This window comes from Lissotriton helveticus, chromosome 4_1, assembly GCF_964261635.1.
Source record: "Lissotriton helveticus chromosome 4_1, aLisHel1.1, whole genome shotgun sequence".
In the NCBI taxonomy this organism is placed as follows: domain Eukaryota; kingdom Metazoa; phylum Chordata; class Amphibia; order Caudata; family Salamandridae; genus Lissotriton; species Lissotriton helveticus.
This window is the reverse complement of record NC_136063.1, coordinates 1,866,800,113-1,866,818,610: the sequence shown is the minus strand read 5'-3', so window position 1 is coordinate 1,866,818,610 and position 18,498 is coordinate 1,866,800,113. Positions and strand designations below refer to the sequence as shown.

At 47.6% G+C, this 18,498-nt stretch overlaps 1 protein-coding gene across 3 annotated transcripts in view; it reads right to left on the bottom strand.

The window, feature by feature from the left end:
* LOC144829404 (fibronectin type-III domain-containing protein 3a-like) overlaps positions 1-18,498 on the bottom strand; it is a 618,864-nt gene that overhangs the window by 70,414 nt on the left and 529,952 nt on the right. For all 3 annotated transcript variants that reach the window (XM_078688524.1, XM_078688526.1, XM_078688525.1), the window contains one exon: positions 3,338-3,459. In XM_078688524.1, coding sequence (XP_078544650.1) covers positions 3,338-3,459 — 122 coding nt within the window. The remainder of the gene's footprint in view (positions 1-3,337; positions 3,460-18,498) is intronic.

Genomic DNA, 18,498 nt, shown 5'->3' with positions numbered 1-18,498 from the left:
GTCAATGAAGTCGCCCCATTGCAACTGAAGAGAGTCTCCACCAAAATTTCTAACCCCTGGTATGACGATAGACTCAATGACGACAGGCGTACTATGCGAATGGCAGAGCGCACCTGGAGATCGGACCCTTCAGCACTACACCTCAAAAGGCTCAAGAACAAGAGAAATGCCTACTTCAGGAAAATAAAGCGCACTAAGTCGGTCTTCTTTAGCAGTCAGTTGGACCAAGCAAAAAACAGGCAAAGAAAGCTGTTCGAACTAATCAAGACCCAAACAAAGACTCAACCCTCACAACCAAACAGCACAACAAGCGACACCCCACACTGTGAAGCCTTCTCTGCCTTCTTTAAGCTAAAGACTGACAACATAAGAAATGACCTCATCATGGATGTGAGCCGACTCCACAACCACACCAGAATATCTAACACTCAGCCTAAAAACAAGGCATCCTGGCAGTACTTCGATACCTACTCGGAAGAAGCAATACACAAACTGCTCTGCACCTTGAAGCCCTCTAATCACCTCACAGACCCTCTACCTGCTAATGCTGTAAAAGACTTCATCCCCTTGCTCCTCCCTCTCTGGACCAAAATCATCAACCGCTCCCTACAACAAGGCCTCATTCCAGACTCCCTCAAGGTAGGGCAAGTCACACCTATACTCAAGAAACCTACAGCAGATCCGTCTGACCTAAACAATTACCGGCCCATCACCAATATCCCCACCCTGGCCAAACTGCTGGAGAAATGTGTCCAACTCCAACTAACAAAACACATTGACCATTTTGACCTCCTCAACCCTCATCAATCAGGCTTCCGAGCGAAACATAGCACGGAAAGAGCTATGACACACATAATTGATGACGCCCTCCAAATTCTTGATCGCAATGAGTCCTGCCTCCTCATCCTTCTCGACCTCTCGTCAGCATTTGACACGGTCAAACATGAGAACTTACTGGAGCTGCTAAGCACTAGAATGGGTCTATCGGGAACTGTTCTCAAGTGGTTCTCGTCCTTCCTCCACAACCGGTCTCAGAAGTTCAAGATCGACAATGTGCTATCTACACCTGTGCCTGCAGATCTAGGTGTTCCACAAGGATCCTCCCTCTCCCCCACACTGTTCAACCTCGTCATGGAACCGCTCGCCACCTTGCTCCAAGCTTCCAATGTCCAATTCCATATGTACGCTGACGACACACAACTTTACCTAAAGCTACAATCCCCGGAAGATATCAAACATCTGAATTCCACGCTTATTAACACTCAATCTTGGTTGGCCGATAATCACCTCAAACTAAATGCTCTGAAAACTGAGTTCCTACTCATCTCACCCCCGGCGAAAATCTCCACCACCCAAACCTGGCTCAATAACCTAACAGCATTCAATGTCCAACCGACCATCGTGGACTCGGCGAAATCCCTAGGCATTACACTCGACGCCAAGCTCAACATGCAGCAGCACGTTAGCAAAGCCACAAAAGGAGCTAATTTCCAAATCAACACACTGAGGAAAATTAAACCCTTCCTCCCGGCCGAAGACTTCCAAACTGCCGTACAAGCCCTAGTCATCCCTAGAATAGACTACGGAATTGTGGCCCTCAGAGGACTCCCGCTATCCACAACAGCACCCTTAAGAGCCTCCCTGAATGCTGCCGCGAGACTCATTACTGGCTCAAGAAAACATTCGCATATAACCCCAGACTTAAAGTCTCTGAAATGGCTGCCTTTTGAAGCCAGAATACAACAAAAAATTGCAGTTATGACACACGCGGCCGTACACCACAATGCACCCAACTACCTCGCTCAAAAGTTATCTATATCAGGAGGTTCTAGAGCCAACAGAAGTACAAAAAATCTACTCCTGAAACCTTCTAGATTTCGGAAAGAGAAAACATACAAGCGCTCCTTCTCAGGAATGGCTCCCAGGATCTGGAATGCGCTCCCTCCTGAAACTAGGCTTATCTCCTCCACTGCACTCTTCAAGAAAGAGGTGAAAACCATCCTTCTGGCCATGATCTCCTGAACCTAATAGGTGCTGGATCAGAGACTCTGCACTGCTTTGTATCACTGTTCACCTGTCCTTTGGCACTGTATTTCTACCTGATGGGTACACTCCCACCCTACTCTCTTACTACAGACCAATATATGATACACTCTGTTTTACTGATTCGCTCTCTTGATACTACTTGTTTACCTGATTGTATATTGATATGTCCTATGTATTTTATTATTATTACTGTTGACCTGATTGTATATTGATATGTTCTATGTATGTTATTATTATCCTACCATGTTAGCGACTATTATACTGCTCCCATTCTCTCTGTTATTTCCTATTGCCCCTACCCTGTCCTTGTAAAGCGCTCTGATATCTGTAAGGATCTTGTTCGCACTATATAAAATAAATAAATAAATAAATCTGGCACCTATTTACAAGATGAGGAGTCTGCAGTTAGAAGTATCCACCATAACTCCTGTTTTCAGATTTCAAATTATCTAACAGACTGTTTTCTGCCCTGCATAGGCACTCCTGTTAAGGGCAACAGTTAAGCACATCTCCAGGATGAGATAGGAAGGAAACAGCCAGATATTGAATTGAGGTGTAAGGAAGGAATTTCTCGATGGGTAAAATATATTGTGTACACTCATCATTTGAATTCCTTTTATGCAAACATAGTACACCTGGTTACAATTCCACATGCGATTATTCATTAAATTCCTTGAGAATTCATAAAAATATTAACCTTTATTCCAGACTTTAAGAGTACAGCTACCAAAGTGAATTTCAATTTTTTCCCTTTGATCTTTTTGAATCATCAGTAGGTTTTCTTGAGCAGAAGAAAAACAATTTGGGATTCCAGAATCAAAATGATAAGCAAGCACTGCATCTAAATATTGCTGATTCTGCATGAGAATGAATTTCTCTATGGATGCATGATCACTAAAACTCATGTACCGAAACCTCAATGCTTGGGTTATGTCACAAATTACCAGTCCTGAGAATCTGGCTCTTAACTAACAGAAGGGTTTGTTGTAACAATGGCATCAAATATTTTTGTAGAATAGATGGGTTTATGGTCATATCTATGGTTGACTGTTTTTAGCACGTACAGTAGTTTCTTATGATTAACAAACATGATAAAGGATCTACACCTTCCAGTGTAATAGAGTACAATCCCCCATTCAGCTTCCACATACCTTTTATTTGCCTGAAGACCTAAACAAAAACATTCATTTGCCAAGTAATTTTCAAATGAAAGTTTATTAGCTATAACGTCAAATTTCCAGCAAAATAAGATAATTTACTGTGATCGATTATCTGTAATTGCATTGCTTACCTGATCGAATTCCCGCCCACTTGCAAGCTGAAGAACATAAACAATGCTATCTCCTTTCATTGGTGGTAGTGGCTCCCATGTGACCTCACAACAGTTATTTTTCAGCTGTTGTACTCTGGGTGCTGGAAAATAAAATGCATTCATTTTGATAAATGTGAACACGTTTGGGTGTCATGAAACTATTCCTCATTAAAGTGGATAACATAGGGCCTATCACATTCATCATCATACCCTGAAGAACAAGTTACGTCAGTAATGCTCTTTCTGCTGGATATTCTATCCAACTGCAGATTCCTCCCCTTTAGAAAATCACCAGGAGTCAGACTGAATCAAGAAGATTAAACAACATTGCTCCAGCCATCAATAGGTGGTGTTGTGCAGCCCCGCGATAACTTCTTTCCACCCCAAAAATGGCGTAGGAGTCACATTAAAGTGACAACACTGCACACTGACAAGTTTCTGATTTTACCCTGTCTGCACCCTCGGATGTGGAGCCCAACAATAATCAGTGACACCAATGTGCAGTCTTTTTAGATTAGAAAGGAGACCATTCTACTGAATGGGGAAGCAGTTGCCAGTGAATAATCTGGGGTTAGATAGAGTACCCAGCATAAAGAGCACTTGCAAAGGTAAATAACTTGATCTTCTGATGGACACTTATAATCACAGACTCCTGACCTTTGGAATAGATAATAAAGCAGTACCTCCCAAGGTAGTGGGTCTGTGGAATGGCTCAAAAAAGCATGCAAGACGACGGAAAGGGCGATATTTCTTTCCCTTTGGATCTGGCTGTCAAAACCGTAGTGCGTCCCACATGTGTGAACAGACAAATGCCAAGCATGTGCCAATGCAGGTGTAGCAGCCTTGACCCTTGTGGAATGGACCCTCCATCCTTCTGGAGGCTGTTTCTTGGCCAGTGCGAGGCAAATCTTGATAGTGAGAACTATCCACCTTGACAAAGCTGTGTCTGCACTGCTTTGCCTTTCTTTGCCCTAGAAAATCCCAGAAAGACATGACAGTACACCCAATGGTCTTTAATGTGAATGGTGTAGAAGCTTAACGCTCTTTTATGGTCTAGTCGATGAAGTCTTTTCTCTTTCAAGGAGAGAGACAGGGACAAAGAACATTGGAAAGGTGAAGGATTGTCAAAAGTGGAAAGAAGTATCAACCTTAGGTAAAAGGCTGCCTTGGATGAGAACTACCACTTTGTCTGGGAAAAAGATTGCGTAAGTTGGCTGCACTGAGAGAGCTTGGAGCTCGCTCACACAACAAGCTGAAGTCACAGCGACCAGAAACAAAGTCTTTCTTTACAGTTAGGGGATGTAGTGACAGCTGTGCATGGGTTTGAATGGTGTGCTCATTAGGAAAGAGAGGTCCAAAAATGGATCTCAGTGTGGCATCAGACAGGGTCTTTAAGAAAATAAACAAATCAAATCTTTAAAGAAAATCTTACCACGATTGATATGAACAGGGACAGTTGGGCTAGTAAACGAAAAAGGGCCAAAAGAGCTGACAGATAACCTTTGCGCAATGTCCCTGCTGGTACCAGAGATAAAATGAATTGACCACCTGACAGGTTGGCCTGCAACGGATTAGTATTGTGGGTAGCACACCAAACCACACTTGTTCCAGCACCCTGCGTAGACACACTTAGAAGGTTGATGGCTGACATTCACAACTTTTGGAAGACTGAATGCAGTCAACTGCGGCTGGTCAACCTCCACACATGGAGGTGCAGATTGGGGTAAAGGATTCTGCCTTGCAGCTGAAACAGGAGGTTCTCCCGTAGTGGCAACAATAGACCACCTGGCAGTTTGGCTGCGATGGATCAGTATTGTGGGTAGCACACCAGACCACACACTTGTTCCAGCGCCCGGCGATAGGAGGTTCTCCCAAAGTGGTAACCTGATTGGAGAACATATGCTCATGCCCAGAAGCTCCGGGTACTACACTCTATTTGTCTAATCTTGAGTTACTAGGATGACTTGGGCCTGGTCATTTCTATCTTTGTCAGAACCTGCAACAGGAGAGGTAGTGGGGAAAGTGTACAGGAGCACCATGATCCGCTCTTGCCAAAATGTGTCTCCAACAGAGAGCCTTTGTGGAAACTCCAACATGCAAACGTTTCGACATGCATTCTCTGCAGAGGCGAAAAGATCTAGTTATGGTTCTCCCCATTGGAGGATGCCCTGTCCCATGTCAGAGAGACTTGTGATCCTTAGGCAGCACCGGCTGAACTTGTCCACTCTGGTGTTCAAAGATCCCACCAGATGGTTCTCAAAAAGGGATGTGCTACAGCCAGCTCCAGAGGCGAAGCGCACAGGACCTTAACCTGCTCAGCTTCTCACAATGCCACATGGCAGAGGTGTTGTCCAAGAGAACCTGAACCAGGCTCCTTTTGATAGACAGTAGAAAGGCCTTCAGCGGCTGGCGAATGGCCCGCACCTCCAACAGGTAATGTGGAGACAGATCTCTGTCGGATATTAGAGTCCTGTAATCTCCATTTCTTCCAGATAACCAATACCAGTGATGCATTTGCCACCACTGTCAGCTCTGAGTGGGACAGGGAGAGGGGGCTGCCACCAGTCCAACTGCAGCTGAGCACTGCAGGTCTTTTGCAGTCTCCTTTAAAACTGGATGGAATGTGAGGATCACTGGGTGGTGGGTCCACTGAGAAACTGAGAATTCAGGTTCTACTGCACAGCACGCATATACCACCTGACAGTCAACGAGCAAGATGCAGAAGCATCAGAACCATGCTCACGGACACTGAAATATTGGGATCATATCCTGAATGTACTGGAATCTTTGTGGTGGAAGGAAGGCCTGAAACTGCACCATATCTAGGAAGGGGTCAAGAAAGGGAAGCTCTGCAAAGGAGTTAGATTTGACTGCGGCACGTTGATTGTGAAGCCCAACAATGTCAAGAGGTGCACCGTCATCTGGCGATGGTCCACGACTGACTGTGATGAGCTCATCTTCAATGGACAGTTGTCAAGGTAGGAGAATATGGGGATCCTCAACCTCCGAAGGTGTGCTGCAACCACCACCACCACTTCCGTGAATACCAGAGGGGCACAGGTGAGCACAGTAAATTGAAAAATCTCCTGGCTCACCATGAACCAAAAGAACTGCCTGTGGGAGTCCAGGAGGAGAACATGAAAGTAAGTCTCCTACAGGTTCAAAGTCACCATCGAGTCGCCTGGATACAGGGCTAGCATGACCATCTTGAATTTGTCTTTCTGCAAGAAGACAGATCTAGAATAAAACCTGTGACCCCATTTGGAACATGGAAATAATAGGAGTAACTAGTCCTTATTTCCTGGACCAGGACCCTGTCAATGGCTCCTTAGGCCAAAAGAGCCTGCAATTCTTGGAGAAAGATGGACAAGTGCTCCTCTACCAGATTTTCTGATGTGGGAGAGAAGAGCGGTGGGTCTAAAAGACATGACAGGGCATAACCATGTTGCACAATATAGAGGACGCACCTTTCATATGTTATAGTTTGCCAACCCTCAAGGAAATATCTGATCCAACCTCCGACTGGGTGGTCTTGTGCCGCAAGGGGCAAACTAAAGCAGCTTGGAGGTAGATGCCGAAAGGCTGGGTAACTGGTAAGTTCACTGGCCTTGATGGCTTGGGAGTGGTCTACTTGATTCCTGACCCTGAAAGGACTGTGGATCCTGTTGTGGAGTGGCGGGTTCTGGCATGGGTGGTACACCAACCCTCTGTAATTCTTCAAAATTGTTCAAAACTGGGGAGGATGCTGTCAAGCAGGGATAGAAAGGCCTAGGGAAGGCGCTACGGCTCAGTTTTTTTTAAAACAATCTAATGCCAAATTGCTTGCAAATCTACATATACATTGTAATCATCCTAATGTTGAGGAAAATAACCTGTCAATAACATGACCACTGACATCCCAAAAAACTGGCTATGCGCTACTGATACTGTAGTGAGGGCTGGGCCTTGTTGAGCACATTGCTATGTTGGCATGGGCTTATTAGAAGTTTAAACGCCCTTTTACCTTTTGCTGCTTTTGCACACGACACTGCCTATAGCTGTTGTTGTAAGTTAGGCTGCGTGAATTACTTCACATGAGAAAGGCTTGTTTTCGGCATCTCTAGACTTACATCGCGACCCTAGTCTGCACAGTGAGTGCTAAAGCCTCCAAGGTTATCATAACAAGGTAGCTGTTGTTCGGGCTGATCGGCTCACGTTTTAGACATAACATACATGCAGCTGCAAGCCAACGGACATTCTGGCGCCTTGTAGGCATGATTTCAGGCACTTGGAAGAATTCTGTTTCCAGAGAGAAGGAGAGCTTTTGCAGATCCGGATGTGATATACTCCTGCTGATCTTGGAGGTATGGAGTCCCCCACACAAGCCTAAGAGACCTTCTACATTTTATAAAACAATGGGCCAGATGTAGGAAGCCTAATTCCGGTCGGTAACGGGCGAAATTACCGAATTTCGGCTGTTACCGACCGGAATTAGGCTTTTCAGTTGTAGGTAGCCAAATTGTAGGATTTGGTAATTTACCGAATCAGTAACTTAAATAATCGGTAAATTACCGAATTCTTAACATAACGATTCGGTAAATTACCGAATCCTTAATGTAGAGAGCACTCAAATGAGTGCTTTTTACATTTAAGGATTTGTTATTTACCACCAACTATTAGTTGGTGCTAAATTCCGAATGCCTTTTAAAAAGCAATTTTGTGCTTTTTATTCAGTGCCATGTGGCAGACATACATGCCCTCAGGGCATGTATGTGTGCCACACGTGGAACCATGCACTATTCAGGGGTGCAACAGGGTGTCAATGTGACACCCTGCCACCCTTGAAAGGGTTCCCCCTATTACCGATTCGGTATTTACAGATTCCGTATTTACCGAATCGGTAAATACTGAATCAGTAATTCCCATTCATTCCTATGGGCCTCCAGGCCCATAGGAATGAATGGGAATTACTGAATCGGTATTTACCGATTCGGTAAATACAGATTTTTAATTACCGAATCTTACCGATTCGGTAATTGTTACCGAACAATTATCTAGATTCCATTTACCTATTCTTAAATACCGAATCAGTAAAAGTTGGTATTTAAGAATAGGTAAATTGAGATTACCTACATCTGGCCCATAGTTCCTAGCTAGGGAGGGTGATATACTAGGCGCTATAAGACCTTTTTTCACCATCACTGTAATATGATTTCTCCTTTTGTGTTTTATGGAATTGTAACAATGCTGATCATATTATTTCTAATCATATGTCTGCTTATGTTAGCAAAGATACTGCATCTTAGAGCATGTCGTTAAAGGAAAATGCTACTTACCAATATGCATCTGTTCTTGGCATGTAGAGCTGCAGAGTTACACACTGTGCATAGATCGCCACCTAGTGTTGGGCCCAGATGTTTGCAGTTTGTTGTTGTCCTGAAAAGTTCTTTGGAAGTCACGAGATAGGTGACTCCTCCTTTGGACCACATTGCGCATGGGCATCGGCTCCATCCTCAGATTGTTTTTCGCCATTAGGCAAATGATGGAGCTTTGCAAGAAAAGGAAGGATGTCCATGTAATCTGTATCTAATTAAGATAATACTGGAACAGACAAGGGTAGCCGGGGAGGCGGGTGGGCATGTGTAACTCTCCAGCTCTACATGCCAAGAACAGATGCAGACTGGTATGTAGCATTTTTCGTTCGAGGCATATGAGCTACAGATTACACACTGTGCATTGATTGTATAGCAGAACCCACTCTTAGTGGCGACCACCACTATCTGTTGCAGTAGTTTGAAATAATGTTTTGAGAACAGCCTGGCCCACATTAGCTTGTTGTTTGGTTTGCACATCTACACAATAGTGTTTTGTGAATGTGTGCGGTGTAGACCATGTAGCTGCTCTGCAGATGTCATCTAGGGGAATGTTCCCTAACAATGCCATTGACGCCCCTATTTTCCTTGTAGAGTGGGCTTTAGGAGGAACGTTACGTTACGTTTAGCTTTTGAAATGGGATTACCTTTGTGTGGTGGTGAGAAAGACACAAAAGTTGTTTTGTCTTACGAAAGGGTTGTGTTCTCTCAATATAGTATACCAATGCTCTTTTGACATCTAGGGTATGAAGAGCTCTTTCTGCTACTGTCTGTGGCTGCGAGAAGAAAACGGGCAGTTCCACAGATTGGTTGAGGTGGAAGGGAGAAATGACTTTGGGCAGGAATTTCGGATTAGTGCGTAGAACGACCTTATTATGATACATTTGCAAGAAGGGTTCATGAATGGTTAGTGCTTGGAGTTCACTAACTCTTCGCAGAGAAGTATTAGCTACTAGGAACGCAACCTTCCATGTTAAAAATTGTAGTTCACATTTATGTAATGGTTCGAAGGGAGGTCCCATTAGCCGTGTGAGAACAATGTTTAAATTCCACACAGGTGAAGGTGGTACTCTGGGAGGAATTATTCTCTTAAGGCCTTCCATAAAGGCTTTAATAGCAGGCACTCTGAACAGAGATAGATGCTGTCTGTTTTGCAGATATGCTGCTATTGCAGCCAGATGCAGTCTAATAGACGTGTAGGCTAAGTTACATCTTTGGAGATGCAGTAAGTATCCTATGATGTGTTGAATAGACACGTCTAGGGGATTGATATTGTTGTTGTGACAAGATATTATTACAAAGCGTTTCCACTTAGCTGCATAACATGCTCTAGTGGTTGGACGTCTAGCTTCTTTTATGACATTCATTCAGTCTGTAGGAAGGTTAAGACATCCAAATTCTAGGATTTCCGGAGCCAGATCGCAAGGTTGAGCTGAGCTGGGTCCGGGTGCCTGATCTCTCCACAGTTCTGTGTTAAAAGGTGTAGAGACAGCTATAATTGTTGGTGCGGTACTACAGACAGTTGTAGCAGTGTGGTGTACCACGGCTGTCTGGCCCACGTTGGAACAAATGAGGGTTAGAGAATGCTGCTGTAGTTTGCGTACTACTAGTGGTATGAGTGGTAGAGGTGGAAAAGCGTACGCAAATTTGTTTGACCAGTTCATCCATATCGCACTGCCTTTGGACAGTGGGTGTGGATATCTAGCGGCGAAGCTTGGACATTTGGCGTTTTCGTGGGTGGCAAAGAGGTCTATCTGAGGTTATCCCCACATCTGAAAGAATGGTTGAAGAACTTGCATATGAAGTTCCCACTCGAGGGTCTGTTGTGTCTGACGACTTAACAGATCCGCTATGGTATTTTGTACTCCTGGAACATGCTGGGCTAGAAGGAATATGTTTTGAGGTATAGCCCACCGCCATATGTCCTGTGCTAGTTGAGAGAGTTGAAGGGAGTGTGTTCCGCCCTGTTTCTGTATGTAATACATGGCTGTCATGTTGTCCGTGCGGACTAACACAGCTTTGTTTGATACTTGCTTTTGGAAAGCTTTTAGTGCTAGGAATATAGCTAGTAACTCCAGATGATTGATGTGGAGTAGCTTTTGTTGCGGTGTCCACCTGCCTTGCATGGTGTGTTGCAGTAGGTGGGCCCCCCAGCCGGAGAGCGATGCGTCGGCTGTCAAGATTATCTGAGGAACTGGCTCTAGGAACGGTTGTCCCTTGGATAGGTTTTTGGTGTTCCACCACTGCAGAGAGCAATGAGTCCGACCGTCTACCAACACTAGGTCTGTTAATTGACCTTGAACCTGGTTCCATTGACGTGATAGGCACTCTTGTAGAGGACGCATTTGAAGTCTTGCATGGGGCACTATGACAATGCAAGAGGCCATCATCCCTATGAGTTGCATAAACACTCTTGCTGGAAGGGAGTGTTGTGGCTCAAACTTTGTGAAAAGAGTTTTCATGCTGGCTATCCTTACTGGAGTGGGATAAGCTAGCGCTGTTGAGGTGTTTATTGTAGCACCGAGGTACTGTTGTACTTTGGATGGTTGCAGAGGAGACTTGGTGTGGTTTATTGTGAACCCCAAGTTGTGGGGCAGTTGGATCGTGGCATGAGTGTGTTCCACACACTAGTTGTATGAGCTGGCTTTTATGAGCCAGTCGTCGAGGTACGGGAAGACAAGGATGTGCTGTCTTCGTAAATGTGCTGCCACTACTGCTAGGCACTTGGTGAATACTCTTGGTGCTATTGTGACTCCGAATGGGATTACTTTAAATTGATAGTGCTGCCTATCTATTACAAATCTAAGATACTTCCTGTGAGCCTTTTGAATGGGAATGTGAAAGTATGCGTCCTTGAGATCTAGAGTAGCAAGGAAGTTGTTTTGTAGCAGGAGAGGAAGGACTTGTTGGAGTGTGACCATGTGAAAATGGTCTGATTGTATGTATATGTTTAGCGGTCTGAGGTCCAGAATAGGCCTTAGAGAGCCGTCCTGCTTTGGGATGAGAAAATATAGGGAGTAAACCCCTTTGTTTTGTTGGTGCAGAGGAACTGATTCTATTGCACTTTTTTCTAGCAGAGATATTACTTCTTGCTTTAACAGTGATAGATGTTCTTGTGACATTGGACGCTGTTTGGGTGGTATGTTTGGGGCGGTAGATGTTAGTTCTAGACAGTAACCTGACTGAATAATTTGTCGCACCCACCTGTCTGATGTGATGTTGGTCCAGGCAGGAAGGAATTGCTGCAGTCTTCCCCCCACAGGAGTGGAATGTTGGGGGGGAAGGGGAGGAAAGTCATTGGGTAGGGGTGGAGGCAGAGCGGGAGTTGTTGGTTTTGCCTCTGCCTTTGTTGTTGTTACCCCTGTAACCCCCTCCCTGGTAGCCCTTAGTGTATGTAGATTGGCTAGGAGTTTTGTAGGAAGAGGAGGGGCTTTCGGAGGAGTAGCCTCTTGTGTTGCCTCTATATGATGGGCGATGAAAAGAACGTCTGGGAGCTTGCTGCAACAAGGCTCCCATAGATTTTGCTGTGTCGGTGTCTTTTTTCATTTTCTCTAAAGACACATCAACATTAGGGCCAAATAAATATATCTCATCAAATGGCTGATTGAGGATGGAATTTTGTACCTCAGGTTTAAAACCTGAAATACGTAGCCAGGCATGTCACCGCAAAAGGGTACTGGTATTGATTGCTCTTGAGGCAGTATCTGCAGCGTCTAGGGCACAACAAATGGAAGTATTAGTAATATTTTTACCTTCTTGTATGAGTTCATTGGCCCTATTTTTTTTATATTTGTCTGGTAGATGCTGCATTATGGACTCCAGTTCATCATAATGTGCCCTGTCATATCTTGCCAACAACGCTTGGGTATTGGCAATGCGCCAAATGTTAGCTGCCTGTTACGCTGTTTGTTTACCGGAGGCGTCAAGGAGCTTAGATTCTTTATCTGGTGGTGAGGCCTCACCTGATGTTTGTGAATTAGCATGTTTACGTGCATCAGACACTACTAAAGCATGTAGTGGTGCTGGACCTCTAATGTAAACTGGGTCTGTAGGGGCAGCTTTATATTTTTTCTCCACACCTGATGGCAAACTTAGCTGCATCCTTAACTTCAGCAATCGCTTAAGGAAAGGACAGCCTGGACCTCCTCTGAACACTGAGGCAAGACCTGAGCCACAGAATCCCACGCGGCGTGGGAGTAACAGCCCAACAAGCAGGCAATGTTAACCGACCGCAGCCCTAAGCTTGGCGAGGAGAACGACCTCTTATCAAATTGTTCCAGACATTTAGAGTTCTTATCCGGCGGAGCCGTGGGAAAGGCACTCTGCGACGTCGAGGTCTGAATGACCAGGCTCTAAGGCGTAGGGTGAGTGGTCAGGAAGGCACCGGGCGGTGACTCCTGGCAACGTTTTTATCCACCGGTGCTCCCGTGGCCGGCCTCAACCAAGTGCCAAAGAGGACTTCGGTAAGGGCCTCATTGAAAGGAAGCAGCGTCTCCGACGATGTAGCCGCTGTCTGGAGCACCTCTGTGAGGAGGTTGGTTTTGAGGACCACTGTAGGGAGGTCGAGATTAAGAGCCTCCACAGCCCGACGGAGCACCTTGGTGTAGGAAGCACCCTCCTCCATGGTAGGCGGAGGAGAGGCAAACCCTGGGTCAGAGGAAACATTGAGTTCGCCCGCTTCTTCTGGGTTATCCACCCAATCTTGCTCGGAATCACATTGCCAGGCGAGAGGGTCCTCGGACCCGTCCCAGTCGTCGTCCGCCTCTGGCGTAGAGGGAGCTGGTCGCGGCGGCACAGCCGGAGAAGGGACGAACGGCGTCGGGAACGGCGCCCAGAACGGCGTCGGTTAGGCCGGGCTGGAGCCGCTTCCCAATGCGGATCCCAGGCCGAAACAAAATAGTCCTGGAACCTGGGCAGGGGTGGGGGTGGGATAAACGGCAGCCAGTGGAGTGCCGGGGTTGGAGCTGAGGGCGGCACCGGGGCCGGAGCCGGCAGTACTGCACCTCGTGGCGCCGGGGCCAGAGGCTCAGGATCGTGTTGCGCCGGAGGCGGAGCCACCGGGCCAGCAGGATCTGGACACGGGACTGCGGGCCCGGAGGCGCGCCGGCAGGAACCCAGGGCCTAAAAAGGCGGTCCATGGCAGCAAGAAACTCTTGCACCTGTTCAGGAGTCGCCGACGGACCCGGGTATGGCGGGTAGGCCGCGGGTCTTCCAGGTTCCGGAGGAGCCGCAGGGGCGGAGCCCCTGTCCCCCTCGTTCGTCTCCGAGGAGCTACAGGGGGATGACGGGGAGCGAACACGCTTCTTTGACTTCTTTTTATGGCGTTGCCTACCGGAATCCGAAGGCGAAGACTTGAGCGGTCCCGGGTACGGCCCATAGTCCTGGAGCGGCGGCGTGACGAATGCTGGACCTCCAGCAATTTCCTACGCTGCTCCTGCAAGGCCTTGGGGGCCATGGCTTGACAGTCCCGGGAGTCGTGGTCAGTCTCCAGTAGAGGCAGACATCGTGGGGGTCCGCCACTGACATATTACGGCGACAGGCCCCACAAGAATTAAAGCCGGGCATCCCTACGTGCACCAGGAGAAATATAGGGGAGACAAAAGTTTCAAAATAGTAGTCAAAAAGTGACTAAGGTATGTGCTCAATCTGGATCTGCGCTTACTGGTGCAGAAAAAGAAATAACTGACGTCAGCGAGCATGGGTGGCGCCTAAGTACTGTCCGTGACGTCATCTCGGCGATTACAACGCCAGTGATGGACACTGAGCCGCAGGACGCCACCTACTGACGCGCAGGGGTACTGCTAAGCAAAACTTTCCGGATCCAGTCTGACGCCTGGAGATATTCTAAGGTAAGGAATCTATCACTAACGTGTCTCTTTCAGATTCTAGTATTTAGGGGGCACTCTGAGCCTTGATTCCTCAGATCCAGAAACGACAAGAAGAAAAGAAGAAGGAATGAACAGCAGCAGAGGAAGACGCCCACGGACTTGGCCCCAGCCCTACAGGCCTGTCTCCCCTCGAACCTGCTCTTGCGAAATCCCATTGTGTGTCCTGCAGCCAGCAACCTCAAAAACCCCGGAGGACCTGCCTGCCTTCATTTCCAAAGACTGCTTCTCCCGTGAACACCGAATTTGTTCAACAGCAATCTCTGGCAGCAGCCAGAAACCACGAATCCAGCCCACTCAGTGCGAGTGGAAACACACCATGCGGAGGTCACCCCGGCGATCCTGAACCGAGAGCCGGCGACCTCTGACCTGCCTCAAGTCTCCAGCCAAAGCCTGCAGCCTAAATCCAGAAAGCCCCCCTAACAACGACCAGGAGCAGGTAAGAAGATCCGACCCCAAAAGGCACCCCTGCACCCGACGCCCCACGGCCTTGTGTGCCCAAACCAACAGTGCCTAACTAACCCTTAACTTCCCAACTTACCTCTCGAAGTGGTGGAAAGCAACCAGAAGTCCTTCGTCTGCCTGCCAGCAGTGCTTTTGAAAACCGGAGTTTCTCCATAGAAAACAACAGGGCACCTGACGTTGAAACAGCATTCTGCACCCAGCAGCCTCAGTGCCGATGAGAGTGCACCATTTGTGCTACTTTATTTCCCCCTTTGCCCTGACCAAAACTCTAGGAGCTTTACTCCCACAACCCGGTGGCCTGCTTTCCAGCAGCCACCAGCTGAAGGCCCCCTTGTCCCCCATTGGATAACATTGGGCCTCAACACTAAGGACACCCGGCCTCCCTAGTGCCACTGAGGGTGTAACAAGAGTGCGTCACTGACCCTGGGGGACCCCTGAGTCTAAGCCCCAGAACCTTAACTCCCACAGTCGATAACTTAGACTGTGAACCGATAACCTGTTTTTCCTCCATAGGATAAGATTGACAATTTTCTTGGTGGAGTTTTGAAATCTAAAAATATTATTTAAAAATAGCACGAATAACCAAAACTAATTTACTGACCTGTTTGCAGGAAATTTCCCAGTGCTGAATCTAGGTATCCACCACTGAAGTTGGCGTGCAGGGCCCTCCGAGATCTGGATGCAATCAACAGCTTCCCCACTGCTGAGCCCACATATGCCATCTGGCATGATCCACCAGCAGGATGCAGGATGCCATCAGGCCCAGTAGCCGGAGGGTCATCCTGACCGAAACCCGGGACAGAGGCTGAAAGATCGGAATCATAGCCCGGATATCTCGGACTTGCTGTTCGGGAGGATAGACCCAAAACTGCGACGTATCCAGAACCGCTCCGATGAAAAGGAGCTTCTGAGAGGGAGACAGGTGTGACTTCGGTACGTTGGTAGAGAACCCCAGCCAATGCAGGAGGTCGGCCATAGTCTGGAGGTGGGAGAAGATTGCCTGGGGCGGGCCCACCTTCAACAACCAGTCGTCGAGGTAGGGGAAGGCTGGAACCCCTTAACTGCGCAAAAGAGCTGAGACTACCGCCATCACTTTCGTGAACACCCAAGGGGCGCTGGTAAGGCCAAAGGGGAGCACAGTAAACTGAAAATGCTTGTGGCCTACCATGAACCGCAGGACACGTCGGTGGACCGGCAGGACAGGGATGTGAAAATAAGCATCCTGCACGTCCAACGCTACTCTCGAGGGCAGACAGGACCGGAGCCAGGGCCAACATTTTGAACTTCTCCTTCCAGAGGAAGCGGTTGACGTTCCTGAGATCCAATATAGGATTCAGGCCCTTGTCCTTCTTGGGCACCAGAAAGTAGTGGGAATAGCAATTACGACCTACTTCTGGGGTAGGAACTTGTTCGATGGCTCCATTGGCCAAGAGAGTCGTAACTTCCTGTTGAAGAAGGGACAGATGATCCCCCGGCATACGATGGTACTGAGGTGGCATGGCAAGGAGTAGCCCCTATGAACTATCTGCAAAACCCATCTGTCCGACGTGATGGTACACCAGAGGGGGAGATTATGGTGAATCTTGCCACCCACTGGCGTGTGATGGGCCTGAAAGGTCGGACTAGGAGGGTTTGGAGGCAGCCGCAGAGGGGGTTATGGTAGACTAGCCCGCCCGCTGGCCCCCAGAACCACGGCGGTGGTTCCCACGTCCCCAGCAACACTGGGGATGAACAGCTTGTCCCAGCCTGTGGCCCTGGAAGGAACGTGATGGGACACCCCTTCCGTAGCCACGAAAGGGGTGAAAAGCAGACAATGCTGGGCGTGTGGTGGAGAGGCCTAAGGACTTGGCCGTAGTCCGAGAGTCCTTGAAGCGCTCTAGCGCACAGTCTGCTTTGTCGCCGAGCAGGCGACAGCCATCAAAGGGCATGTCCATCTGTGTGTTCTGGACATCCCCAGAAATACCTGTCGACCTCATCCAGGCATATCGTCTAAGGGCTACCGATGTTGAAATCGTCATACCTAGCGAGTCGGCGGTGTCTAGTCCACAGCGTATGGTAAACTTTGCTGAGTCTCTCCCCTCGGCAACTGCACGGGAGAGAACGGTCTGGGTCTCCTCCGGACACTGGGACAGCACTTGCGCCACCGTATCCCACACATAGTGGGAATAAGTGCCCAACAGAAATGCAGTGCAGATGTGTGTTCATCTTTTGTTTACTAAAGTTATCGGGAGACAAACACTTTTTCTAGACTTAGAAAAATAATAAATGACCGCTCTCCACCTCTTGGTCTAAAACCTTACTCGAACACCGGCGTAAATGCGTGTATGCACACATACAAATGAACTGAATTATGATGGTGGGCGAGATATAACATACATAAACCCAACGGATAACATACAATGAAAATAAATGCCAGAGCTATAGCTTAATATCAATATGATTGCCCCTTGCATACATGGAGTTAGCACACTATACTTTCATTGAACTATACGCCTGGGCAACGTGGCGATATGCATTACATGATGGCGCCCGTGTTCTCAGACAGTTTGAATGTATCTTTGAGACGCCAGGAGGAGGGGCACGCGACGCGTGTGATGACGCGGCGTGCCCGACTCTGCAAAAACATTCAATGCGGACCGGACCAGTGTGTCACTGCCAGACACCGACGCGGTCACGTTAAGCAGGGTCCCAGGGGGGCTAGAAGTAGAGCGGGAGGAGTGCTTTGCCTACGATAATTAGCGGAAAGGAAACACAAGAGTACTTGTAAGAACAAGCCTGGGTGGCAGTATCTCTGCTTAAGTTCCCGCATTTACAATGATGAGTTTTTGGTTTTAGAACTCAAATGTGACAAGTTAAATCAGACTTAAGGTATCAAAGTACCAAAACGGGGGTTGGGTGCAGTACAGATACAACTTAAGGACATAAGTATATCTACGTAATGAAAATATCAGACCAAACCCCCGCCAGGGTATAATATGCAACACATGATATTGACACGCCTTCCATTGTATGATTTGGGTTTTTCACCGCATTTTATAATGTATTGCAGATTTACGGTGGCAGTGACGAACAAGTTACTTACCTTCGGTAACGATATATCTGTAAGAAACAGTAGTTAGTATTAGATTCCTTACCTTAGAATATCCCCAGGCGTCAGTCTGGATCCGGAAACTTTTGCGTAGCAGTACCCCTGCGCGTCGGTAGGCGTCGTCTGCAGGCGTCCCCTGCGGCTCCGCGTCGTCGGGCGCCGTGATGACGTCGCTGGAGTATATAGACGCCGCCTCCGCGCGCTGACGTCATTTCTTCGCACACAGCTTTTCCGCGCCAGAACACGCAGAGCCATGTGAGAACCAACACTGGTGCCATTTGAAAACTAGGGCCCTGAAAGGGATGTCCCTAACCCTAGGTATCAGTTCGCAGAACGGGGAGGATGGGAGGG